Below are 27,825 nucleotides of genomic sequence, written 5' to 3' on the forward strand. Positions count from 1 at the left end.
GATACAAAAATACAAATTCTTAACACCAGCATCACATCTTGTCCTCCTTTATGGAAATCTAAAACAAAAAATGATGAGAAGATCAACTCTTTCCAATGGACTCTGATGATCTTCTTCAGGTATTTACTTTGGAATGAGTTTCTTGCAACATCAGAAATTCTAAGTAGAGAAAACCAGCCTACAGCATCAAACATAGTAAAAGATGACAAGGACATATTTAGGACATGCTTTGAGGATGCCACCAATACTACCTCCATGTCAAGAGATAATATGGACAACATCATCTGGAAAGAGAAAAAGAGGACAACCGAAAGAAACATTCAGCAGAACAATGGAGAAGGAAGCCAAATCTATCAACATGATACTCAGAAGCCTGAACAGACCAGCACAACACTGAACTAAATGGCAGAAACTGGGGGACACCCTATGCACCTAGGGGTGCGGGAGAAGAAAGAAAAGCAACTAGACAGCACTCCCAACTTCTGCCAGCCTGAGGGGCAGCAACATCTATCACCCCCAGAGCCCCTTGTGGATTACATGGTTGTGTAATAAATAGCTACCTGATTATAGCCTTAGAAATTCCTGGATTTCTAATGCAGGCCGGGTATTTTCCAGGGCAGCATCGCAGAGTGCATTTACAGTAAGACAGGAAATGTCTCCCGGAGAAGGCCATTGAGGAACAGTTCTTTAATGTAAGGCAGCAAGATCATTTTCAGAAATCCCCCATTCCGAGCTAAAAAAGGCACCTGCCCAATTTCTGGGAGTACAAATTAACACACACAAAATGAACTGGATAATCACTCTCACACACACAACAAGGCGGTTGTGTCTCTAAAGTGACAAGTGGATGAGGTAATACCTTTTGTTGGACCAGTTTCTGGTGGCGAGAGAGACAAGCTTTCAAGCTTCTCTGTGTAGCCCAAAAGCTTCTCTCTCTCATCAACAGAAGTTGGTCCAATATAAGATATTACCTCACCCACCTTGTCTCTCTCATATCCTGGGTCCAACAAGGCCACAATAACACTGCATACAACACTGGTATCTCTAGTGCCAACTTGGTGTCTTTTACCCTTATTTGGTACCTTGTAGTTTATGTATAATCCAGGGAGGTAAATAGACAAAATACATTTGATTTTAGAAAGTGATCAGTAAGACGAATTTGCCTGGCAGCGTTTGCAAGGGTTATGTGGTCTCGCAGGAAATGGCCATGTGAGATGGCTGTAAGATCCCCACGTTCGACCTTCACTGGAGATCTGGCTTTTCCAGCGGGCCATTTTGTAAGGGGAACGGCGGGGGGGGGGGGGGGTGTTGATCAGTGTGAAGCTACTCACAGCTCAGTATAAAGAAGAGAAATCAGTGCAGAGAACAAAGCACTTTCCACTCTTCTGCTCACTGCAGGAATCCCAGGGAGAGAGTAACCCTTCATCACAACCTCTTTGCTCCAGCGCACACCAAGTTATGCCAGTTGAGGAAGAGTGGGGGAGTTTGACAGAAGGAAAATGACATAGAAGGCAGAGCAAAGAATGAGAAACCATGCAATCCAATTCAAAAGGATTTGGATTGTTTAGGTGATTGAGCCCACAGTTAGCAAATATAGTTCAATGCGCACAAATTAGTTTGGGAGCAAGGACTCAAGCGAGGGAATATGTGCTATATAAGAAAAGCACCCAGCATACTGATCAGGGAAAGGATTACCCCGAGGTCATTGCATTTTTTAACTTCAGCTCTGCACCAGCCTGATGGTGTCAAAGATATTTCCACAAACTTGATACTAGTTTCTATGGAATACAAAATATTAGTGACACGGTTTAAAGCACTGGCTAGATCCTTGCTGGGATATTCGGTACAGTACCTACTAGTCTCTCTGCCAGAGGAAGCATATTTTTGCCTTAGAGAGAGGGCAAGAAAGCTGATACAAAGTCTGAAAGGAGTTGGACGTATTCTCCTGGGAGCAAGAAGGCTTTGTGGTGATCTGATGGATGTTTTCAGAATTATAATGGAGATGATTGGTAAGAACACATTGGGATGAGGTTTCGAAACAACAGGAGAACCTAAATATTTTTGTTTAAAAAAAGCTAAATTATATTGTATGTAAATAGTAATAAAAGTAATTCATACATACATTTATTTGTATTACAGCTGTGTCAAGAGACCACAGCTGAAATCCAGACCCCAAAGGCGCTGTACAGTCACACGCGCCATGGAGGTGGCAATCTAAATATTCACAACAGACAAAGACAAAACAAACAAGCGGAAGTTCGGGAACTGAGGCCCGGAGAGATTAAGGGGGAGATTTCCAAGGCACAAGCAGCAGTTACATGACTACCTGCCATTGAAAGTCAATAGGAATGGGGGGTCGAACTGCCCTTTGTTCCCTTGAAAATCTACTGCAGCTGTCAGTGAGTCTCCCAGCCCGGGCAGACAGGTGAGCCCTAGCAGGGCTTGAGCTGCTAAGAATGGCAGTGTGGACATTCTGGGTTCTTAAGCCCGCCTGACCCTCTAGGTGTCAGAGGCCAAGGTGTGACATCCAGTGAAGTGCAGACAAACCCCTAGGGACTCAGCCAGGGTGTCAAAGAGGGAGTCTGTGGTAGGGCCAGGATTGAGCGCTGATCTCCGGAGTCCCAATCCAGTGTCGTTACCAGAAAACATCCTTTGGGGAAGTAAGAAACCCCATGATGACTATCTCACACAAAGGCCCTGTGTACGCTAGGAAGGTGGCCCTGTTTTGAGAGCAGGTGTCTATAATGGGTCCCAGTTGATCTCCCCCAGCCAGGATTGAAAATAGGTTGGCTGCTAGTATAGATGGGCCAAACCTTCATCAGCGGAGGAAGGGACAGGAGAGTTGGGAGGCAGTGCGGAGTTAGCAGGAGACCCATTCCTGTAGCAAATCTCTGGGGAACTGTGGATTTGGAGGCCAAACTGCTGCCCATTTAAGGTGGTCCCCAGGAAAATTGGCTTCTTACTTGTTGGTAGAGTGCCAGGCACATTATCAGCCTATCATAAACAATAATAATGTTACATGTGGTATTTCCATATCATCCAACCCTCCATGCAGTCACTATCCACAAATGAATGACCAGCAGGTAGAGTATGAAGAAGGAAAGGGCCTGTTTTCCTTTTAACTGTGACCCTGATGAAAGAGGAGCATGAAGATGCCATTGGCCTAGGCTTGTTGCGGTCAAAGGGAGTATTTTTCTCTTTATGTGTGCACACAACCCCTGATGCTGCTAATGTCTTGAAGACACTAAGTGTCTGTTTACACAGGCTGTAACTATAGCTCCAGCCCATGATGTTCAGAGCTGTTGTTCCAGCTGTTGTTCAGAGCCATCATGAAAGATTGTTTCTTCAAGCATCCAGCACGGCTCAGAGAATCTTATTATCACAAGAACAAACAACTTTGTGTAGCAGCACTAGAGGCTCATTGCATGACGGGGCTCAAGGTTTCTTTGTTGTTTACCAGGATTGATTTTTTAAAAAAGCACTTTGAATCATAGACTCATTGAAGTTCCAGATGGAAAAGAACTCCAACTCCGTAAGTCATCTAATTCATCTCCCATCCAGTGCAGGATTGGTCCCTGTTTACTAATGTTTTATGTTCAGCTGTTTGTTTAGCATTTTGGAACATGATTCTGCTAGTGATTTAGTTCCAAGAGGCCTTTTCCACTCCTGTATTACAGAAAAGTACAAATTCAAAGGGATAATTTGGTCTCATACACCATATAGGCTATGACAGAGGAAACATCAAAGGCAGAGCGGTATAAACATAAGAGGTTTTGCTTTGCAAATACAGTTCATGTGGGGTGAAAAACTGCCCCGAAAAAAACCAAACCAAAACAAAAACCCACCTTTTATTTTGTCTGAAAATTTGAAGTGAGAATGAAAAATGTTTAAGTAACTTTTTTTTTTCTTTTTGCTAGTGATAATTTTTAGTGGTAGATCCAATCAAAAGAGAAAATAAGAATTTAGCAGATCAAGTTGTTGTTACATGGTAGATGTAACCCCACAGAGAAAAGTATCTATGGGCCTGTTTCACCATCAAATTATTCCACTCTGATGCTGGCATAACTCCATTGATTTCACAGCTGTACATGGTTTTCGTTTTAATTAATATTTTAGCCTGTGAACACAAATTCTGGGAGAAAACATCAGTGATTCCAACAACCATCCTCAGTCCTCAACTCAAAATTATGCATAAAAATTCCAAGCATGTAGAATCCAAGTCCTCTTGACTACTTATTACCAGTTAACAAGTCGATTTTCATACTCTAGAATGCAAACACCTCTTTGCTCATCTGCAGCAGTGACTGAATAGCCCTTTGCTGACTGCCAGATTTTGCGAGATAGCAAAAACAAACAGGATTTTTTTTAAAAAAAAGCAGGGCTGTGATATAACAAATGGCCTCTGGAGGAACAAAGTTCCCTTGTCTGTACATGGAGATATCTGCCTGACTATTTGTTCTTTTGTATGTTTTGACAAATGCCGGCTGTATGCTTTTCATAATGCTGTGCCCAATACTTTAAAGGGACCCGGAGGAGGGAGCATATTTTGATTCCCCAGTCCCCAGCTGAGTGGATTGTAGGGGTTTTGTACCATGGTTCCTGCTCATAGATTCATAGACTTTAAGGTCAGAAGGGACTCTCATGATCATCTAGTCTGACCTCCTGTACATTCACTGAGTCACAGGTGCTGGCTTTTCAAACTGCCGGGGGGTGGTCGACCCCCAGCTCTGCCCCAGGCCCCGCCCCCACTCCACCCTTTCCCTTCAAGGCCTCACCCTGCCCAGTTCCGCCTCTTCCCCCAAACGCGCCGCGTCCCCGCTCCTCTCCCCCCCTCTGCCCCCCTGCATGCTGCAAAACAGCTGTTTGTGGTGGGGGGGAGGAGCGGGGAGGGTGGGCGGGAGCTGATAGGGGGGCTGCTGGTGGGTGCTCCAGCCCCAGAGCACCCACAGAGTCGGCGCCTATGGGCTGAGTTACTAAACGCCTCAAATCATGTTCCTTTTAGTGAGTCACAAATGTTTAAACCATTGGTAGCCACTCTTTTGAGCGGAGCGATCACTAACACGATTGCCTCTCTACTTAGTGTGCTGGCTCTCTCTACTTTACGTCAAAGCCATAGCAACTTGGGGTATTTATTCTCCCACACTGGTACAAAGCATCTAATTCCAGCCTTTCTTTACACAACAGTTTCTCTTTCTCTTGCTGCTCAACCAGGCTCTCTCTTGAGGACAATTGCCCTCAGGCTTTTTATCTCCTCAGTTTCCTTGGATCATTGTTTTGTTTTCTTCGCCATTTCCTCCCAGTGTATTAAAGAGAGGAAGCGCCTCGGGTTTTCGTTCGGTCTCATTTTCCGTGCCATATTTTCCACTCGCTTTCCCTTCCATTTTATCTAAGGACCCAGCAGCCTTACAGTTCGCTATCATTTGCCAGTTTGTGCCCTGTAACGTGATCGATTTTCACACTGGTGTTTGGCATTTTGCGAACAACCGAGCAGCTTTTAGGGCAAAGAGCCACTGCGAGATGGATGATCTGGCTATTACTAGCTGGAGAAAGGGGCGTGGGTTCTGATTTCAAAATAAAGCCGAAGAGCCAACCTTGGGGCCCCAGCTAGCCCAACATTCTCTGTTACTTGCATACTCTAGGGGCGCCCATCTTTACCCAGTTCCTAGGGCTCAAGGTGTAACCTTACACTGTGGGGTTGCAGGGTCTTTAACCAGTGAAAGAGCCTTACACAGTAATATCCTACTTAACCTCTGTTTATTAACCAAAACAGAATACACATGCTAAGCATACAGCGCTCACCACTCCCAATAAGGCCCATGAACTTTTCTTGACGGCCAGTCAGGATCAGGTCATCTGGGGAACTCCCGCTTCTGCACGGTGTCATTGGCAGAGTGTTGAGGTCTGGCAGCTCTGATCGTGGGGCTGTGTCCTGGAGTCGGTTCCCAAACACTTCCCTTTGGACCCCAGTTTATATAGTGAAACTTGCGTCCTGCTTAGCTGTACCTTAACTGATCATTTTACTAAAGTATCACGGAACAATTTTCTAACCAATCCTAACTTATTTTAAAACAAGTCTTTAACCAATCATGCCCCACCACCTTAATTGATTTACACCTAGCAAAATGATTGTTCCTGTCTGTTGCATAACTAAAAGAACCAGACACATAAACAGTAGAGAGGCGGGGACCATAAAGGCAAAACAAGAAGTGTAGATTTTACAGTCACAACTGTTGATAAGTGATTTCTTGCCAGAGACGATGATTAATGAAAACGTTGATAGCATTCTAAGATCTGTTTCTTTATCTGGTGATGGTGGGTATTGTTAGGACAGGAGCGCCTTCTTAACAGCCCGATATCACATTGTTTTAATGTAATTTAGATGAAATGTGAGGATGTGGCTTTCAGGATCTTGTCGAATGGCTGCTGCTCTCCTAACATGGCTGCAGACCAAGGCCTCAGACCTTACAATATGGCTACAGGAAAAGGCCTTATCCTTACATATGCAGGTGCACTAGCTGGCAGAAGGATGAGGTAGATCCTAACCACATCCAATAGCTGGCAGATCATTTCCGCTGCAATGTGGCAGCTCTAATTAATGGTAATACTTATATATTTCTGTTCCCGTAGAGCCCTGTCTTTATTTCCCCCGGCACTCTGGTAGGGCGTGTGGCTGCTGCTGCCAATCTCGGAGGCAGGAAATATGCTATATAAATAAATGTAATTAATGTATTGACTTCACCTAGGGTTTATCAACACCCCTGTCTGTTTTCCCAGTATTTTCAAGTTCCTACCCAATATAAAAAAGCCAGCCAGCCAAATTTTAAAGCAGAATGTTCACTTACCCAACGAAAATGGCTCTTTGGGGAGTAAAGTCTACAATGGCTATCAGAGGGAAAGAGCCATCGGATGCATTTTGGGTGAAATGCTCTATAAACACATTATAACATTCTCGTGATGAAATTGGATTGCACAAACCATGTTTATATTACCAGGAGTGCCAGATGTGATCTGAATACAGTCCTGTCCTGGGGGTGCTGTGCACATATCCAGGGAACTCTGGGAGGGATGTGCCTCCGGTGGAGAGCTGGTCAAAAAAACAGAAATGGGGTTTTGACCAAAATTTTCAGAGAGAAATTTTCATTTTGATCAACGTTTGTGGGTTTTGGTAAATATTTGCAGCTGCAGTTGCAGTTTTTAGCAAAAGTGTTTGGTTTTTGGTGACATTTTTCAGTATTCAAAAAACCAAAGCCAATTTTTTTTAACCAAAAATGTTTTTTTTAAAACAAACAAACAAACAAAAATGTTGCTTTTCAGTTTCTTCCCCCCTCCCCCCTTTTTGTCAAAAATGGAAAAATTTTCTTAGGACATTTCAGAATTTTTTCTTCTCAAAAGTTCCGCCTCAGACTGGCCTTTTCCAGCCAGCTCTACTCAGGAGATACAGCATCTCCCAGAGCTCATCGGTGTGGAGTAAGCCTTTTGACCTCTCCTGAGGTTCCCTGCTTTATGGCTGCCTGGCCCTCCACCTTCGGCCCCACTCTCCCCATTTGGGTCTGCTCGCACATCCTCAGGTGCTAGGGTGGAGACCTCCCTGGCATCTGAGGCTGTGGTTTGCTGGGTCCTTCACAAGGAGGGTGGAAGGGGAATGGGGATCTCCTTGTACCTGTCTCCCCCATGCACCAGTACAAGATGAAATCTAGCCCTAAATATAATCACATATTTGTGTTGGCAACGGCCAGGAAATGCTACAGGGAGATTTCCCAGAAACGTTATGCAAGTACGTGTAAGCCTAGGAAGCCCCCTGTCTACATGCTATCTCCTCTCAGCCTAGGCCCAATGTGTAAGACTTCTTCTCCTGTCTCAGGTAGACCATGAGGACCTTGGTGCCTGGACTTTGTAGTTTGAAGGGAGCAACTGTGCACTTGTGCGGCTCTGTAAATATTAAAGAATAACATTCAAGTCTCAGCTGAATGCGAGAGGCTCAGGGCCAGCGAGAGGTGCATTGGTGGGAAGCTCAGAGATGTCGTCGCAGTGGCTGGAGGCAAATTGCCTAAGCAGGCCAGAGGCGAGCAGAATGCCTCTGTGGCACTGGAGAGCATGCTTTCACCACCAGGGATTCCTGCTCCTCTCAGCAAGTACCAGCAGGAAGATGGGAAAGGGGGTGCAGGACGCTGGCTATACTCTCCATTCAGTGCCATGCCTCCTTTGGGATTATAGTGTCACCAGTAACACTTGACAATTCCCACCTGCTTGCACTTAGGGTTAGCTACAGTATTGTGGCTTCCCCTCACATATGTATACTGGGGAGTGAGGGGCTCCCTGCGACCTCTCCCACCCTCCCTGCAGCCATGCAGGGGTAGCCACAATACAGCCCCTAATGTTGACCAGGATCAATGGGAGAGCACTGGAGACCTGGGTTCTATTCCATCTCTGTTATTAGCCTGCTGGGTGACCTTGTGCAACTCACATCCCCGCACTTTGCCTCAGTTTCCCCATCTGTAAAATGGGGTTAATGCTACCCTCCTTTGTAAAGTGCTTTGTGATCTACTGATGGAAAGAAATGTGTAAGAGCTGGGTAGTAGTAGACAACCTGCGCCCTGCTTGATACTCCTTTTTAGTCTGGAAAGTGAGCTGGAACATGGGTAATTTCAGGGACAGTGCAGCCTGCTAGTAAATACCATGAACCAGTGAGCAAATACCCACACATTTCTAGTTACATTGCAGGGCCCAGTGAGCTGTGACAGGATAAGTGTGTAGGTGACACATCATCCCGAGGATGGGGGCTCAGTGAGAGGCAATGTACACTTGGCATCTGCAGTGCAAATTAGCTTTAATGATTGACTGAAGGAGCAAGCATACAAAAAATGGATACGAATGTAAATCATTGAAACTACTCAGGCGTCCACTTGGGGGTAGTAAAGTATTTTGACTGAGCCTTCAGGGAGTTGCAAACGCTTTCTTTTCCCAGCTAGAATGAGTCCTGTTCATATATAGATCGATTCATCCCAATTGCTGTTTAATAAAGAGCCCAGTTATTAGAAATGGATCCAGTGTTCTGCTTCAGACCCAATTCCCTTTGAACTCTGGGGACCGGTGGATCTTAGGGACACAGGAATTGCCAGACTGGATCAGACCCAAGATCCAGCCAGTCCAGTATGGTGTCTCTAGCAGTGGCCAGACCTAGATGCTTCAGAAGAAGATCTAAGAACCCTACAGTAGCAGATGTGGTCTCACCACACAGGTCTCATCGGGTACGTCTACACTGCAAAAAAATCCAACCAACACAGCAGTGAGTCTTAGACCCAGGTCAACTGAGCTACCAGGCTAAAAATAGCAGCATAGGCATTTGGGCTGGAACCTGGACTCTGAAATCCAGCAAGGGGGAGGGTCTCAGAGCCCGGCTAGTTTCAGCCCCTTAGCATGAGCCTTGAAAGCGCAATTCAGTTGACCTGCACTCTGAGACTTGCTGTAGTGGGGCAGTGTAGCCGTACCCATATATAGATATTGATTTAAGCCCTGAAGCACAAGGCTTAATGTCCCTTCCAAAATTTTTGTTGTCATTAATTATAATTACTCGAGATAGCTTTGATATCCGTGTCAGCATGCAGTCCCTTTACAGCTCTTGTTAAGTTCTTGTCTTCAATGACTTCCTATGGCAGCAAGTTCCAAGCCCGTGGCTTGAATCCAGCTCTAATACATGTGTAATAATGAACAAGCAAGGTATTTCTCTGAAATACAGTCAGGTCAATTAGAAACTTCAACATTTGGATGCACTCCAGGCCATTTCTTCATTTAAAGGGTTCTCCTTGATTCACTTCGGTTCCCCTTGTGAAACACTATATGACCTGATCCTACAATCAGATCTGTGTCCGGGGAGTCTTGTGCCCATACTGAGCCCCGCTGACTTCAGTGGTGTTGATCGACTTGCTCAGATTGAGGCCTATAAAAGTTCCCCAAATTTCGTGTTTCCCAGCAACACTTGTATTCAGCTAAAGTGAAACCGTTTATAAAAGTCCCAGTTTTCTTCATTACATTTTCTTTTCTGATCTCACTAAGCTTCTGAAGTGTGCATTCGTGAGTACTTTCCAATACAATATCTCCAGCTTTCAGGATATTTCATGGTGGTAATTAGCCTAATGTTGGTCTTAGACCTCTAGGAGGAGTGTTCTCCTGACATAGACCTGAGTAGGCCTGATGATAGCTAAGGACTGACCAGGGGAACAAACTGTAAGTGGCAATACATTAAAAAGTGAAGTATCTGCAATGACAGGAGGTTCCTGTGACTGGCAGGACCTAGCACTCAAATCTTCCCACTCAGGGGTGATCTTGCATGGCTCCTCCAGTCACATACAACTGTCCCAAATCTGAGACTCAGCTCAGACCAGACGGATAAAAATACAACAGTACCACCCTTATCCACGAGGGTCCTTTCACACTCTTGCACTGGGAAATGGCCACTGGTTGACATGCACAGAAGCAATGCTGTAAGTCAGGCTAAAACATGTGGCTACTGTCAAGTAAAAATCCCATTGCTGCGGCAGACGTAGACCTATTGGGCTTAGTTCACCCCTGATTTAACAACACTGAAATCAGAGGAATTAAACCAGCAGGGACAAATTTAGCCACCTGTAATTACTATATAGCAGCTACACAGTTATCATGAAATGACAGAACAAATTCTGCATTTACATGTGCATCCTGTTGTCTCCCCTCAAGAGCTAGCAAAGGCTGTTAGACATTTTGAGAATAATCAACAGGAATCTGCAAATACAACATAGTACAAGGTTGGGGGGAGGGATAGCTCAGTGGTTTGAGCATTGGCCTGCTAAACCCAGGGGTTGTGAGCTCAATCCTTGAGGGATCTAGAGCAAAAATCTGTCTGGGGATTGGGATAGATGACCTCCTGAGGTCCCTTCCAGCCCTGAGATTCTATGATTTATCATGCAGACTTTCTGTCTCCAGTCCTAGGCTAGGCTGCATCCCAGCTGCACTTAGGCAGCTCAGAAGATTGGTAGACTAAAGGTGGTTTTATGCCACTTTTGGGCCAAGGTCCCTCAGTCCAGAGATGGCTGTGCATGAGGATGGTCTCTGGTGTACTTTAGAGCCGCTTCAGAGCTACTCTTGCTTATGCCCCACAGGGCTGTTGTAACAGCTGCGTTTACTGGTGAACACACTCCATCCTCCCAGGATGTGCCCTGTGAGCTGGAGGCCAGGAAGAGTGTTGTAGGAGCTGGTTTTATCTGACCTAGAGATTTTCACAGACCGGGGAAATCAGCGGCCATTTCCAGGCAATTTCCCAGGCCTTCTGGAACCCCAGAGTGGGGGACAGGCGCAGAGGGATCAAGAATAGTCATGACCACCATATCTGCTCTCAAGACGACAGGAATAATTTATTTGTTTTTATACTTCAGGTGAAATCCTGCTCCCCTTACTCATGGTGTTAGTACTGGAGCTAGTTGAGAAAGGACTTCCCCCCTTCCTCTCACATGTTAGCAAATACATATATGTTAGGTGTAGTATACACCACATTAATTGGCATTATGCACATGGTATTAATGTAATATACATTATACATATATATGAGCATTGGGAGGTTATGTTATCTGAATGTATTATGCTCTTCCCACAATTCTGTCCACCCATGTCAAGCATCCCAAACACTTAGCAAAGCTGAAGTCAGCTTTGGCATTAGAAAATAGGAAACTTGTCAAAGCAAAGATGTTGTGGAGCTGTAGATAGGCTACTAGGATCAGAGCTGCTGAACCAGGGCTGTCTAACACACAGACACTAAGGGTACGTCTACACTACCCGCTGGATCGGCGGGTAGCGATCGATCTATCGGGGATCGATTTATTGCGTGTAGTGTAGACGTGATAAATCGATACCCGATCGCTCTCCCGTCGACTGCTGAACTCCAGCTCAGCAAGAGGCAGAAGCAAAGTTGACGGGGGAGCTGCGGCCGTCGATCCCGCGCCACGAGGACGCGAAGTAAGTGGTTCTAAGTCGAGCTAAGATCCGTCGACTTAAGCTATGCTATTCTCGTAGCTGAAGTTGCGTATCTTAGATCGATACCCCCCTCCCCCAGTGTAGACCAGGCCTAAGGGTGCAACTTACATGCTGGTAGGCTGGTTGTGAGCAGCCCAAGTTGGGAGCTACAGCAACAAAGCATAGTGAGGCACCCAGGGTTACTGGGGAAGAGGTGACAACCCCTTACTGGTCTGGATTGCACCCCAAACCCTGTGACATCTGCTTATCAGGCTTTTTTTTTTTTTTTAAAGAAAAAAAGTTATTTTCATTGACTTTTGTCCCACTCATAGCACTAAATAAAGTCATAGACCAGTGGAAAGATGAGAACTACAGACAGATGTTCTGTGCATGCACAGGGAGCTTGCGTCTTCAGCACAGTCCACCTGATTGCGGTCCCCCACCAGGAAGATGCTCTGCTGGGCTGGAATCTCACTTCTGGGGTGTTTGGAGCGCCAGCGCCCGCACCGGGGAGAGATCACATTGAGGAAAGCCGTTCTGAAACGACGGGAAAGCAGGTTGTAAATGACGGGATTCACAGCGGAGCTCAGATAGAAGAAAACACCTAAGAGAGAAAAACAAAGCATGGGAGACATCTAATTAGTGGGTAGAATATGCTCAGAAGAGAGAGTCTCTACTTCTTAATGTAACAATGAGATACACAGCTCCAATGGCACTAGAAAACAATAAGATCAGAAGAATGGAGGAAGGGGAATCTGAACTATGAAGGAAGTCTCCTGAAAAACCAACATCAATGCTGAATCTGTGTTGGTCACCTAATTTCCACTTTGGAAGCACATCCAACGTTTTCCCGTGGCAGGCTAAGATCATACCTCTTGTAGCGGGGTGAACACCCGCTCCAGCCCGGAAGGGGTTGGAAAAACCTTGCAGAGGGCTGGGGCGGGGCCAGGGAGTAAAACCCTCGCTGATTGGGGAAGTGGCTGCAGCTGGGGCCATGCCCCAAACTAAGCAACTGGGCCTTATAAGAAGGCCAGGGAAGCCAGAGGGAGCAGTATAAAAGAGGGACACGGGGGCCAACGGCAAGCGGATCACCGGCCTGCAGAGGGTGCTCCTGAGTTAAAGAGCTAATTCCCCAGGACGACTAGCAGGAGGCGCCGCAGGGGTGAATCTCCGCTGTGCTAGACCTCTCTTGAAGAAACTAGTTCTTTTAATGTTCTTGCTGGCAGTAATGTAAAACCTTAGTCATAAACCTCAGCTGGGGGAGAGAATGTAAAGTCTGTAGTTTTGATCAGATTCATGGCTTGGCTGAGAAATCCTCCAGGAGAACATGTTTGTTACCATGTATACATCAGAGCTGGTTGAATAGCAACAGCGTTGATTGGTGAATATTTTAATGAGTTCAAAGCACTGACTTCGGCTCACTATGATTTGCCGTATCCTAGTTTTCATCATTTGTGAGTATTCAAACAACCAGCAGCATCCTGGATGTTTCAGGATTTTTAGCACCATTTTTAGATTAAACACAATCCCCAACAGTAGCTATCAGACCCTGAGAAGCTTTGCAATGAATGCCAGGCTGAAATTCAGGAACAAGCCCCGTTGCTAGTGGAGGTTGATTGCACCGTATTGTTTTGTACTGCATGCTCTGGGAACTAATGACTGTCGGGCGGTATATTTGACAGCAGCGCTTTGTTGCCTTACTTACTTCTGAATCTGCCAGCAGCACAGCAGAGGTGCAAAGTAGATCATGCAACACAGGTATGTTTTTCAGCTGCACTCCCTGATTAGCATTTTCCACTCCTTGTTTTCTAAATGGGTGTACCCACTGTGCCCTGTTGGCTAAGGTATAATTTGGGTGTGTTTGGTGAAGTACCACTTGACACACAGGGGAGAGAAGATATGGCCCATTGACAGCACATACTTTTAAGAAGTCCCTTTCAATGTGAAGATCGCTAGGCAAGAACTAACTGTTCAGAGTCAAATTTTGCCGTCTGTTTCACTGATGTAAATTCAGAGTAACTGCATGGTCTTCAGTGGAGAGACTGCTGGCTCACACCACTACTCTATGGCCATTACTCTTTGTGAGCCCAATTGTACAACCCTTACTCACACTTGTGTAAATAAGCGGAGCCCTAAATCTTTCTGACAAGCAACACATGGGCAAAATCAAGCCTTTGGGATATAACTGGGTCTGATTGTACTGACATTATATTGCACCACTATATTCTGGGAGGGTTTTTTATCTCCTTGCACTGAAGCATTAGGGATGGCCATGGCTGAAGATGGAAGATTGGATGGAGAGGGCCAGGGCTCTAAGATGGCACTGAGCACTCTCTCTCTTTCTCTCTCAGGAGCTTGATTAGCTGATTCTTGCTCACATGCTCAGGGTCTAACTGATCCCCATAGGTGGGGTTGGGAAGGAATTTCCCCCAGGTCAGGTTGGAAGTGACCTTGGAGGGTTGGGGTTTTTTTTTGCCTTCCTCTGCAGCACGTGAGTGGTTGTCATTTGCCTGGTGTATCTGGGTCTCTCTCACTTAATTTCCTTAATTGGTGCACCTTGGCCCTTCCTGTGCTCTGCCTGTGGCACATAACAGCCTAGTCTCCTGCAGGCTGTCATACTTTGGTCTAATATTGGTTGTTGGGGTTAGTGTACGGGTGGCTGGTTGTTGTTGGTGGCCTGTGATGTACGGCAGGTCAGACTGGATGATCTGGTGGTCCCTTCTGGCCTTAAACTCTATAACTCTATGGTATCTTGTATTATATGGGTCCAAATTCTGCTCTGCTATACCAGTGTACATCCACACTTAATGGAGTCATTCCAATTTTACATCCGTTAACTGAGAACAAAATATGGGTCATAATATTCGTCTCTCCTTTTTATACTGTCTACATAAAGTGAACTAATTCAGTATCCTTAATGCAAGGAAAAAACATTTAATAGAAGCATCTGGATGCAGACTTGGTTCAAGAGAACAATCATGCATTTGTATTATTGCTACCCTTGTCCTTCCTTTCCTGTTCCCCAATTTTATTTATTTATTATCCCCATGTGTTACATCATGTCTGACTTTATATGATAAGCTTTTGGGGGGCAAAGACAGCATCTTGACTTGTTTCTGTGAAACATCTACCACCCATTTGAATGCACAAATATAATAAAGTATAGTCTATTTAATGGAGACACTGGAAAGAACTCTGTCTCTCAAATACCCTGGGACCAAAACAGCTAGAACTCTGCAAAATTTCCTCAATTATATTACTCAAAGTGGGTGAGATAATATCTTTTATTGGATCAACTTCTGTTGGTGAAAGATCAGCTTTTGATCAACACCGACCTCTTCTTTAGGTCTGAAGAAAAAGAAAAAGACCCGTGTAACTGGAAAACTTGTCTCTTTCACCAACAGAAGTTGGTCCAATAAAAGATATTACCTCACCCACCTTGTCTCTCTAATAACTGAGGAATAACATTTGAGTATCAAGATATTTCTGAATAATTTACTCACAGGTTGCCTGAAAAAACCCTATTTACAAAAATTCTTTTCCCCAGCTCTACTGATTAGCAAACCCTAATAAAGACAGTTACCTGACACCACATGGATCAGGTTGAACACATTGGCCAACGGCTCAGTCCAGTCCACGACGAAGCTGAAGAAGAGTCGATCAATGTGAAATGGGGCCCAGCATATGGCAAATACCATCACTAGAACAACTGATTTGGAGAAAGGAAAAGAGAAAGAGAATTACAGAAGCATGTGGCCTGTTACTTTGCATTGATTGAATTGGGTTCAGTAAGCAGGATGAAAAGTCCTACAAGTGGCTACAAGCATTTGTCCAGTGGGAATCTCAGCTGGTTCATAACCTTTGCTTTTCCCTCTGCTGTCTGCCATGCTCTCTGCAAAATTAACTGCAGACTGATAGAGAAATTTCCAATCAATTTCTCTCCGGTCTGCAGTCAGCAAACATTGATTTTTTAAAAACGCTCTGATAAGTTTCTAGTGGAGCTGATAATAGTTAGGTGGTTTTTAGCTTATATGGCGCTTCACCCTAAGCAAACTTTGGAGGAGCCAGCAGGATTCATGCTATCACTGGGGCTTTTACTTGAAGGCCTCTTGAGCGGTCACCCTCTCTCACTGCAAAAGCAAAGCTCACGACTAATTTCCAGGGGGCGCTGCTTGTAACTTGCAGGGTGGCGAGTCAGACCCAAGGGATTGTCCTATGATTTTCAGACTGGGTTGCATCCATTCAGATCCCTGGCATGCTGACCAGCACCAAACAGGTTAAGAATTTGCCCCTTTCCCTCCCCACCAGCTGGATTACTCGGTCATCTGAGCCTGCTGTCACAGACTAACTGGAGTTGCAGACAGATAGGAAAGAAATGCCGGCCGAATTCAGAATACCAGTGCCAGATTTCAAATGGTGAGTTAAAGTTGTCTCAAAGCCTTCTGACTGGGAGATGCTATTTCCTGAAATGTGTTGAGTGGTTTAGGTTTCTTGAGTAGTTCCTGTTCCGACTGCAGGGCCTGCCTGGTAGCGGTGGTTGGCTGTGTATGTTTTAAAGACAGCCCTAAGTTAGGGAGTGATGTTTGTGCTTTCAAGGCTGTTGGAGCTCAGATGCTCAAGTGGTAGGCCTGCATGAGGCTCCACATCTTGCCATGAAACATTGAGGACCTGATAGAAGTTGGGATGAGTGAAAGCAAGGGTAAATGATGGATGTAGATTGGCAAGAGCTGTCTTTAGAAAGGTGCAGCACATTATGCCAGGGGAGGTGATGCCTGTGCAACAGACATTCACCAACCTGCATCTGGAGGGTTCAGGGAAAGATTATATGTAAATAACACGTGTATTTATTTATTGTTTCAGAAGTTTGCAATTGCTGGAAGGGGGACAATCGTGAATTTTAGCACTCATCAGGACAATGCAGGATCAGTCACATATGGCTAATAGCACAGGTTAGAGATGAATATAACACAGGGAGCTGATGTGCAAGCTTCTTGAACACATGGCTGCTAATTCACCTTAACCATGATGGGAAAATCCCTCTACTAATCCAGGTGTGGAACCCAACATGTATATCCCAATGAACATCAGTCCCATGATCTATACGCCCCCATCTAAGCTTTTCTGGATCAGAGATATCCAATGGGGTCTAATTAGGGAAGGGGTTGTTTGTAGTTAACGTGAACTGTTCGTCAAACATATTTCGCCTGTGAATTAAACCCAGACTTCACCTTCAGCTTCTCTAGGTTTTTTTCTGCACCTTCCTTCTTCTGCACCTTCTTCCCCATGTTAAATAATACATATGAAAAAAGGACCAATTACTTACACAACATCTTAGTGACTGATTTTCTGCATGGTCTCTGAATATTCACAGCCATTTCATCAGCTGCCAAAGATTTCTCTCCTCTCAGCTGGCCAGGGGAAAAAGAGGGAAAGAAACAACATGATTTCCTCTGAAGCAGTATGGGGTCCGACTGGCCACACTAAGAATTCCCCATGCCAATTCTATGGTAAGCTGCTCTGGGAAAGTTGAGTTAAGTAAATCTTGCTCTACAGTGCCACTTATTTAGGTGGTTTAGAAAGGACATTAAATGAGTTCAACCTGCCTTTGAAGGAAGGGTCTTAGTGATTTCAGGCATGCTTATAGTGAAGAAGAGATGTTGTATATGTGGACAACCATTTTGTTTTAACTGACTTTCGTGCTGGTCCTGGAGTGACACTTTGGAGACTGTGGAAGAGAGGCCAAGAAGCAATTTTTTGCTTTTACAAAATATTGCCAGTTTGGTTTGGGTTTTGCTAATATCAACCTTAAATCAAAGGTAGTTTGGAGCCAAGAAAGTTCAGAATAAGGATGTGGCTGGTACGATAAAAGGATTTAGTTTTGTTCCATTACTAGAATGGGCAAATCAAGGTATTGGGCTTTGCAAAAATGTGCTGGTTTGGTTTGGTTTTTGCAAAAGGTTCAGTTGAAAGGTTCTCTTTCCCCCCCACTTCTAATCTGGCAAAACAAAGATTTAGTGAAAATTTAGGTTAAAAACAAATAGATTTTTTGGATCTCAAATAATGTACATACAAAGTATGCTTCTAAGTCAGTTTGTAAAAACAACAACCACCAAAACTCTCATTGACTGGTGTAGAGTAGGATTCGGGCTATAAAATCTACTAAAATTCAGCTTTGTTTTGTCTTCCTGCAAAATATCCACTACTATTCTATTCCTGGGTCCTATGCAATCATCTAAAATCCCTGTGATCTGAAAATACTGACTAGGGGCTTGATTGAAAGGACTCAGTGGAAAGATACTTATGGACTTCAATGCATTTTGAATCAAACCCTAACTGTTTAGGCTAATTTGCTTGGAATTAATTTGATGAGTAGAATCCTTGTATTCCATCAAGCAGAGAACCCTAGTGCAGCACATGCTCAGATTCAAACACACACCAATCATTTACAACAAAAAAAGTTAATACTTTCTGAGCAGATTCCCCTGGGCCTTTAAACAACAAAAATGGGGTGATAAAGCAAACAGAGACAATTTGTTATCTCCCCCTACTCCAGACTAAAATGACTAATGAGATTAAAATTAATCCCAATTAACTCTTGATAATCTAATATTTACTGGAGTGCTTTTCTGATGAAAAGAGTTGAGATCAGGTGGTTTAATGAGGAACGGGCCCTTAACTGGTCAATCAGAGGGAAACTCACTTTTGATGTGATTTTATTTGGAACAAAAGCTGGTTGCAAAATGGAATTTCCATCCCATGGGCAAGTCCAACATTTTGAACTTTGTTTTCTTTCCAAATTAGAAGAAAAAGTATCAATTTCTAAATTTCACCCAGAACAGAAATTTCAATTCAGAAATACCAGAACTTTTGATCTGATAATGCTGAATCTTTCATTTGTTTGATTTTGATAATGTCAAACTGTTTCCTTTCAATGAGGTCAAATGTTTCATGTTACTAACATTGAGACACTATAATATAAAATATAGAATATTTACATTACTAATATGTATAAAATATAACACTTGAAACAAAATGGTACAAAACTGACAAAGTTTAAACAATTCATTTCAATACTTTCCCAGAGAAAATTTAATTGAAATTGACCTGTTCCCGTGAAATGTTTTCATTCTGACAAAACAGCGTCTTCTGACAGAAAAGTATTTTGTCACTAAACTTTCAACCTGCTATAGCTGAGATCATCTGTAGAGACCATTTAATTGGGACCCAGACATTTTGATTTTAACTGCTGACCATTCAGTCAGTTTTTTTAGTGAAGATTTTTCAGTACCTGCAGAATGGCAGTTAAGCTTTTATTATATGGGAAAATATATGCATAGAGACAGAAGCCAAAAATAACAGAACTAATAAAATATTCCCGTGAGAAGAGGATATTTCATCTTTTTACCTGACCTGTTACATTTTAGTTTTCTGTTTCATGTTTTATGATTAATTACATCTTATACATTTTTCAAGAGGGTTTTAACTGTGATAAAAGGCAGGCATGTTTTTATATTGATCAATTATAAGGTAGGACTCACACTTGGGAAGAAAATAGATAATATTTTATTGAACTATAAGGCAACTTAACTTTCCCATGTTTTTCATTATTTTCTTTGCCATTTTTACTCATAATCAAAGTTGTTTAAGGAATAAACTTGATTGATATGTACCATACATAAACATTCATAAATGTTTGCTTAGATTGATTAAAAACTTTATTTTCCCGTCAGTGGTTTTTCAGTCTCAACAGCCATTTATTTTAAGAATGCTCAAAAGCCATAGAGAATGTATTGCTAGGACAGAGTAATAAACCATAGAAATGTGGGTTTTTTTCTTCTAAGCAGTGGCTTTGATAGCACTGTGATGCCTGATCTTCAGACTCTCCAGGGACACTACGTTGTGGTGGGAGGCTCAAAGAGAAGGCATAACTGAGCCATCAAGAGGGAGAAAATGCCGTGATGTGTGCCTTAGAAATGACTACTAGATAGATGGAGTAGGGGCTTTTGCATGCATTCTTGTCATCTTCATGTCAATGCTAACATTAAATGCAATGAACCATGTGTGAGATTAGCTCAGCTGTCTGAAAACAAATTCCACATATGTGCTCTGAGAAAATAAAAGATGTGTGGAGCAAGGAGCCAGAAATGGGGTTTAGCCATATATTTATATATTGGAGTATGTTCTACGAGGCAGCAAATGTTATAGTGTGAAATTCTGCCCTCTGTTACAAGTCCACTGAAAGCACTGGAACCATTCTTCTGTAGGTCACTGGCTCAAGTCTGACCGAAGTTAGTAGTAACCAAAAGTTGTTGTCGTCTGATGAAAAGTTTGGTAGCCTTGCCTGCCTGTCTATGCAATAATAAAACACTCTGTCAACATGGCGTCTAGGAGCACCAGTGTGATGTGAATTGGTTGGGCGGAGTTTGATTTCTGGTGGACAGATGTCACAACAGCAATTGGCAGTGTTGTAGCTGTGTTGGTCTCAGAACATTAGAGAGCTGGGGAAGGAAGCAGAGCCCTTTGGAGCTCGAAAGCATGTAACTTTCACCAACAGAGGTTGGTCCAATAAAAGCTATTACCTCACCCACCTTGTCTCTCACAACAGCAATTGGCCGTATCAACTAAAGGGCCAGGGACTGGATAGGCATGGAAACAGACCTATCCTCTCCCTCTAGTGATGGTTTCCTCAGGTCAAGATTTGTAACAGTAATTCTCCAAATTTTTTGTTCTGTGGGTCACTTTATAAAAACGGAGATCCTCAAGGACCACTACACCTCCCACTGGCTGGTTCTCTTGAGGGTTCATAGCTACCATGATGGGGAGAGACAGGGTCCAGTTGGGGGCTCCTCAGTCGAACCTTCTCCAGGGTCTGGGGGTGGCAGAGAACTGGCAACCATGGGGGCAGGGGAATGCCTCCTAGGCCCAATGTGTCTCTTCAGTCATGGAAAAGTTTTTTTCTTCAGTTTGGAAAAGAGAAGACTGAGAGGGGACATGATAGCAGTTTTCAGGTATCTAAAAGGATGTCATAAGGAGGAGGGAGAAAACTTGTTCACCTTAGCCTCTAAGGATAGGACAAGAGGCAATGGTCTTAAACTGCAGCAAGGGAGGTTTAGGTTGGACATTAGGAAAAAGTTCCTAACTGTCAGGGTGGTTAAACACTGGAATAAATTGCCTAGGGAGGTTGTGGAATCTCCATCTCTGGAGATATTTAAGAGTAGGTTAGATAAATGTCTGTCAGGGATGGTCTAGACAGTATTTGGTCCTGCCATGAGGGCAGGGGACTGGACTCGATGACCTCTCGAGGTCCCTTCCAGTCCTAGAATCTATGAATCTATGGGAGATTCTCAGATAGGGACACTGTCTTGTGATGTGAGAGTTATTCTATCACCCTGATTGCACTGCTAATAGATGGTGGGATTTCCCCTACCCTCATAAGATATTCAGTATTCCCTCCCCTCCCCCATGATTTGCTCAACTTATAGAGAGCTGGTTGAATGATTTATATTCAACAAATTATTTAGGCAATGAAACCTGCAAAAATGTTTTGCATACAATATGCATCAGATAACTGTGCGCATTATTCTCCTGGCACTGCTCTCCTGACATTATTTCCCAGCATGCTGTTTGATGGACATGGGGATCAGGGACAGAATCCTGGAATATGTTCCCACGGAGAGACTTGGTGACCACATTGGCGTTATGTGGTTACCTCAGAACGGGTTGATCCCCTCAGAATTTGCCTTGCATTTATGACTGTGTGGCTCAGAGGTATATCTATGATCTTGCATGTAAAGTTACTTATATAGCCACTGTCAACAGCATCTGAGAAGGGCAGGGTGGGAAACAGCTTTCCTGTCCCATGAGAATTTTTTGAAGTTTTGAACCTATTTTCCATGACATCAAACAATCATCAGATAGCAATAACTTTCAGCTACTACTGACCTGCACAGAATTTGAACAGGCAAAGCAGAAGCAAAAGGTTTTATATGCCCTTACCAATCACCAGAGCCATCAGAACACATGCAACTGTCTTTGTGGGTGTATTTATCTCCAGTGAATTTTGCCATCAATTTATAAGCAGAAATCCCCCTTGATTTCAATGGAGATTTCTACTTAAAAATAAATGGCTCAATATAGGCTTAATACTTTTAGCAACAACACAAAATTGGAAGGTACACCATGCTGCAGGTTCATATTGAATACGCTGTTGGTGTTCCATTAGTTTGAAAGGCAGGGACCTTGAGTGAATGCCTTCTACAGCAGGGATTTTTCTTTTCAAGTGGCTCCACTCTGTATTTGTCAGTTCCTTACAGCTGCTCCCATCATACCTCCCGCTGTGACACAGTCTCGCCTCCTCATCCTTCCAGCTACCTGTTGCACTCAAGAGCCATCTGGCTAGAGCAACCAGGACAGGCTCCCGACGGAGCCAGGGTGCCACTCAGCAAGAGATCAGTCCTGCAAGTGGCTGTGTTGAGGGCACACTGCATTGTGAAGGAGATATTCATAGAATCATAGAATATCAGGGTTGGAAGGGACCTCATGAGGTCATCTAGTCCAACCCGCTGCTCAAAGCAGGACCAATTCCCAACTAAATCATCCCAGCCAGGGTTTTGTCAAGCCTGACCTTAAAAACCTCTAAGGAAGGAGATTCCACCACCTCCCTAGGTAACCTATTCCAGTGCTTCACCACCCTCCTAGTGAAAAAGTTTTTCCTAATATCCAACCTAAACCTCCCCCACTGCAACTTGAGACCATTGCTCCTTGTTCTGTCATCTTGTACCACTGAGAACAGTCTAGATCCATCCTCTTTGGAACCCCCTTTCAGGTAGTTGAAAGCAGCTGTCAAATGCCCCCTCATTCTTCTCTTCTGCACACTAAACAATCCCAGTTCCCTCAGCCTCTCCTCATAAGTCATGTGCTCCAGCCCCCTAATCAGTTTTGTTGCCCTCCACTGGACTCTTTCCAATTTTTCCACATCCTTCTTGTAGTGTGGGGCCCAAAACTGGACACTGTACTCCAGATGTACTCAGCACCTTGCAAGACTGGACCCTAAGTGACAGCTGCATTTTCTTTCCCCACAAGGGATAGAGGTCTCTGTAGCACACACGTTAGCAACCGAGACTGGAAATCAAACCCAGGCAGTAGAGGTAACCAGTTTGACGAGTCAGGAGGAGTTCTATGGGGCAGGCGTTTCACAGTGAAGGAGAGAGGTATTTTTTACTTTAAATACAGTTGTCAACTTTGCAGGACACTTGCCAATTTGCAACCCTGCTGTGGATTTACGGAGCTGCTTCTTCATGGGTCATTCTTTCTTCCTGCAATGCAGTATCACAGGGTATTCCTTACCATTGAGGGTTTGGGCAGGGCTGAGAGAACCAGCTGGACTCTCCAGTTGTCCCTCTTCCAGAGCACTGGCTGGGAATCTCCGAACTAAAAGGAAACTTCCCCCTCAATATTGCCTGAGCTGTTCTCCGGGGTCAAGTCTGAAAATTTTCACTTCAGCATTACCGAAAGCACACGATGCTCGGACGGGGGCAGGCCCTTGGATTTATTAACTGATTTCATGCTCATCACTGACTAGATGTAAATTATCTATGCCTGAAAATGATCTGACTGGACCGTTTGTCAATCCCCTCCGTTTAAAAATTAAACATTCTGCCCTGACATAACTTGTGTTGAAGCCAATTGATCTGCGCCAGGGATAGATATGGCTTAAAATGGAGCGATGTATTATGAGCATAAAACAAAGTAAATAGGCATAATTGAATGGACAACCAGCCCTTATGAGGTAGAGACTGAACAGAACAGAGCATCAGGAGCATTCATAAATCTGTGCGTGTGAGCTGTGCTTTGAATGATGACTTGGAATGTCTGGAGCAATGGTGAGTAGCTACAGTTCTTTACGTGAAGCAAAAGCTTTTCATTCCCCGTTTTAAGCTTTTCAGCGATTGCACTATCAAGAAAACAGAAATTAGTGCGCAGTGTGCCCTGAAGTGCAGGTAAAGATACTGAGTGAAACCGTGCAAAGACCCCACAATAGTCACTAAATTGCAGTTTTGCAGAAGTTTAACCCATTTGCCCCTTCAAAGTTCTGCTGTTTGCTATAAGTTTTAGGCTGTTTATCTTCATCGATTGTCACTGATGCTGCAAGCGAGTCTTTTCTCCCCCCTTTAAGTGACGCAAAGCAGTAGATAGCTGAGGCTATGTATTAACACGGCAACAAACATTCGACTGCTGATTCTTGTTCTTAGTACGATTAGTGTCATGGTCCATACATCTATGTGCCTCCCCGTGTTTTCTGTGCAAGGCAGCAAAGGTAGTGTTTTCTGCCTTACAGCCAAAGTTACATTCAGGTTTACTAGTTATATTAAAAAAAATAGAAAGAAATAATACAGCCACCCAGTATTAATAGCAGCATATTTCTTAGTTGTGCAGTGAATAAAGGTGCATTAGTACAGTAAGATATAGGTTGTTCCCCCCCCCCCATCTTCATACAATGATGTTCATTCACAAGCAACTCTAGTGTCTGGAGGGAGTATAGATGTGAAATACTAGCATAATGTGTGTCTCCCTAGAAATTCACTCACTGAAAAGAAATCATTTGCTGAACGTGCTGTCTGCAGTAGTGAAGCAGCATATCGATTTATGGCAGTTTGCACGTGAATTTTTAATAAAAGAATATCGGCTGTAACGCTGTTCTTTCCACAGTTACTGCCTGCCTGTGTCAGAGAGAAAAGATGCAGTGGAAATTCTAAAGCCACAAGCGAGGGAGCGGCAAATAATGCATGAGATTCTGTCACGACAATCACCCTCCTTTTTATTCTTTTTACATTTTCTGTTTGTTGAAAAATGTGGAAATGTGCGGGGGAGGGGAAGGAGGGAGGAGGAAGAGAATTAATACATATTACAGTAAACGGCAATTGAGACCTAAAACAATGACACTTAAAATATATTGGCCCAATTTATCCCCTGGGTAGCTGTTTTAACTCTACAGTGGTGTTACTCCAGGGATGAATTTGGTACATTGTTTCCTGGGGCTACCACTGGAAATGGTTTCCCTGGTCTATGGATGGAAAGACAGCAGATGCGGGCACTTTTACACAAGGAAGGAACACATTTGGATTTGGACTTACTTTCAGCCCCATCAGGTAGTACAGCACACTAATGACAGCCATGGGTAACACATAAAAGAGGAAGGAAGTGACCTGGATGATACAGTTGTAGATCCACATGGGCGTGACCACAGTGCAGGTCGCTGAGCCAGGGACCAGCGTGCCATTGGGGAAGTACTGCAGCATGATGCCATGGGTGCTGGTATTGGGCAGAGAGAGGAGGACCGAGAGGATCCAGAGCACGATGATAATCCTCAGGGCACGCTTCCGGGTGCTGTCCAGCTTGGCTCGGAAAGGATGGAGGATGGCTATGTACCTCTCCACGCTGAGAGTGGTCATGCTCAGGATAGAGGCAAAGCACACAGTCTCGAAGAGGGCTGTCTTGAAGAAGCACCCCACTGGGCCGAACAGGAAGGGGTAGTTGCTCCACATTTCGTAGACTTCCAGGGGCATCCCGAAGAGCAGCACCAGCAGGTCTGAAATGGCAAGGCTGAAGAGGTAGTAGTTGGTCGGAGTTTTCATGTTCTTGTGCTTAAGGATCACCAGGCAAACTAAAAGGTTGCCCGTCACCCCAACCACAAAAATCACGGCATACACCAAGGTCATGGGCAAGAACAGATGGCTCCGTTTGGGTCCACATAAAAAGGCTAGGTAGTCCTCGGTGCTGTTTAAGTATCTCCTGAAAACGTCCTCCTTCACAGATAGGTGATCAAACCATGAGATATTAGTGATCCACTCCATTGTTGGTTCTGTTGGAAAGTATCTCGACTCAGATCCAGGCTTACTCGGGCTAGCTAAGGCTTGCCTGTTGCAATTTCCTCACTTCTAGAAACAGAGAAAGGAAGAGAGAGCCACACTCGGATGCCCTGCTGGACCTGACAGCACAAAGACACTGAGAGATATAAGTGAGTGTATACAGCTGGACTCAGCTGAGGTTTTGCTGTTATAACAGCTGTTCTCTTGTGAGGAGTCCTTAGACAGAAAGCCCCTCCTTTCACACATAGTCATTGGCCAGCTATATGCATCAGATTATATGATAATAAAGGAGGTCCTGGCTACTCATATCAGCTGCCCTGCCTGATGCATGTACTGAATTGGAAATGTGGAGTGAATAGAACTGTGAATCTGAAATATTGGATGCGAGACCAGCTGCAAGATGCTTGTTCTTGTCACAGTATGAGAGACCAGGCATTGCAAGCTCAGTCTAAAAGCTTTTACAAAGTTAACTAAAGCTACCTCCAGCTGGAAGCTACATAGAAAAATTATTGTTTTTTCCAGGGACAGATTTCTAAGTCACTATCGATTTTAGTAATCTGCTTTTTATGGCAACAAGCAATAGCAAATAGACTGATTTTCTCTCAGTAGAGATCTGTTTTTGTAGTTCAACAGCTAGAATTAGTCAAGCTTGCTTTTTCATGCTTGCATTTGTTTAAGCTATGAAATTGTTTTGCTTGGTACCAGCAAAGGATTGTATTTGTCCTTGTTATTAATATCAGGTATTTTTGGGCACTAGCATTTTGAGAGACAACATTTAGTTTTTAGGAGCATAGTTTGGATGCTGATCCTGTCTTGTCAGAAGCTCTGTGGCCTGCAAATCTATGGAGAAAAAAGTTTCTTTTTTGAGGAGATTTTTGGTATTTCCTGGTCTGACTTTTGTTGCATGGTTCTAATCAGTTCACACTTTATCCCTGTCAATTCACACCACCTCTTGATTTCTCCACAATAACAAGCCTCCTGCATATGTGTTTACATGTGCCACAGAACACACCTTCCTGAGTGCATGACAGTATCACACAAGATCAATTATCTCTTTATTAATGTTCAATTCTTTACTGAACTAGCATAACACAGACATTGCTTCAAAACAAACAAACAAACGAACATAGCAGTTAGAACTATCCTTCTGTCATGCAGTAAGTTTAATTGGTTGGAACCAGGGAGTAGAAAAAAGCTATGTGGAAACTGATAAGTTGTTGCGATCCAATATGTGACCTGGCTTCTGATAAGGAATGTTATCAGATCCTTATGAGCAGATAAAGAATGTTTTCTGGATTGTGCATTTTAAAAACACTGAAAGCTGCCATTTTGAGGTGACCCACCAAAAAAGAATATGGGTGAAATTTACCCACGGTTTGGGAGGCCAGGGCAAAGCCCTCTGCACCAGGTAAGCACTGAGCGGTGGTGGTGTGTGTCGGTGGGGTGGGCCTCATGGTACAAAGACCATTCTTAGGACAGAGTTGCCTGTGGACCCTCTGTGCTTCAGAATTAGAACATCTTGCCCTCTCCCCCACCCCAGCCTCCATATACGCTGGGGAAGAATGCAGCAATGGCGGAGTGGGACTCCATCTGCCCCATCCTTGGCACACCGTCTCCCCACACGTCTGTGCCCCCTATGCCAAAGGGCAGGAAATCAGGTGGCATAAAGCTGGCTATGCTGTATACACACAACATACGGATTCCTCCATGCTCAGTAACCCTCAGCAGCCTCTTTAGGCTGGCTTAAAGTCCCTTTTGTGCTGCTCTAGCACCCAAACAGTAGACACAGACTAAAGATGAAAAAAAAACCTTTACCACTTAGGACCATAGTAACTGCTGGCCAACTATGTGCCATCTCATCCAGTATCCTGACAGCGGCCAGCACTAGATGTTTCTAAGGAAGATGCAAGAAACCCTGCAGTCAGCAGTTATGAAATAATATGCTCACAAGGAGAGCTTTTTCCTAACCCCCATT

The 27,825-nt window shown here is 44.0% G+C and overlaps 1 protein-coding gene across 1 annotated transcript; it reads right to left on the reverse strand.

The window, feature by feature from the left end:
• Positions 1-12,326: 12,326 nt before the first annotated feature.
• Positions 12,327-25,835, reverse strand: NMUR2 (neuromedin U receptor 2). Its single transcript, XM_024217069.1, has 4 exons — positions 25,116-25,835; positions 17,306-17,390; positions 15,566-15,691; positions 12,327-12,586 (listed from the first exon to the last, which is right to left on the reverse strand). The coding sequence occupies exons 1-4, from the start codon at positions 25,833-25,835 to the stop codon at positions 12,327-12,329; spliced, it is 1,191 nt and encodes a 396-aa protein (XP_024072837.1).
• Positions 25,836-27,825: the final 1,990 nt, after the last annotated feature.

This window comes from Terrapene carolina, unplaced genomic scaffold (genome assembly GCF_002925995.2).
Source record: "Terrapene carolina triunguis isolate 2854851 unplaced genomic scaffold, T_m_triunguis-2.0 Scaffold629, whole genome shotgun sequence".
NCBI classification, from domain to species: Eukaryota; Metazoa; Chordata; order Testudines; family Emydidae; genus Terrapene; species Terrapene triunguis.

Coding starts and splice junctions, on each gene's coding strand:
- NMUR2 (XM_024217069.1), bottom strand. CDS start 25,835: ATGGAGTGGATCACTAATATCTCATGGTTTGATCACCTATCTGTGAAG. Junction 15,692..17,305: donor ATCAGTCACTAAGATGTTGT/GTAAGTAATTGG, acceptor TCTCCAAATCAG/TTGTTCTAGTGATGGTATTT. Junction 12,587..15,565: donor CCTGATCCATGTGGTGTCAG/GTAACTGTCTTT, acceptor TTTCTCTCTTAG/GTGTTTTCTTCTATCTGAGC.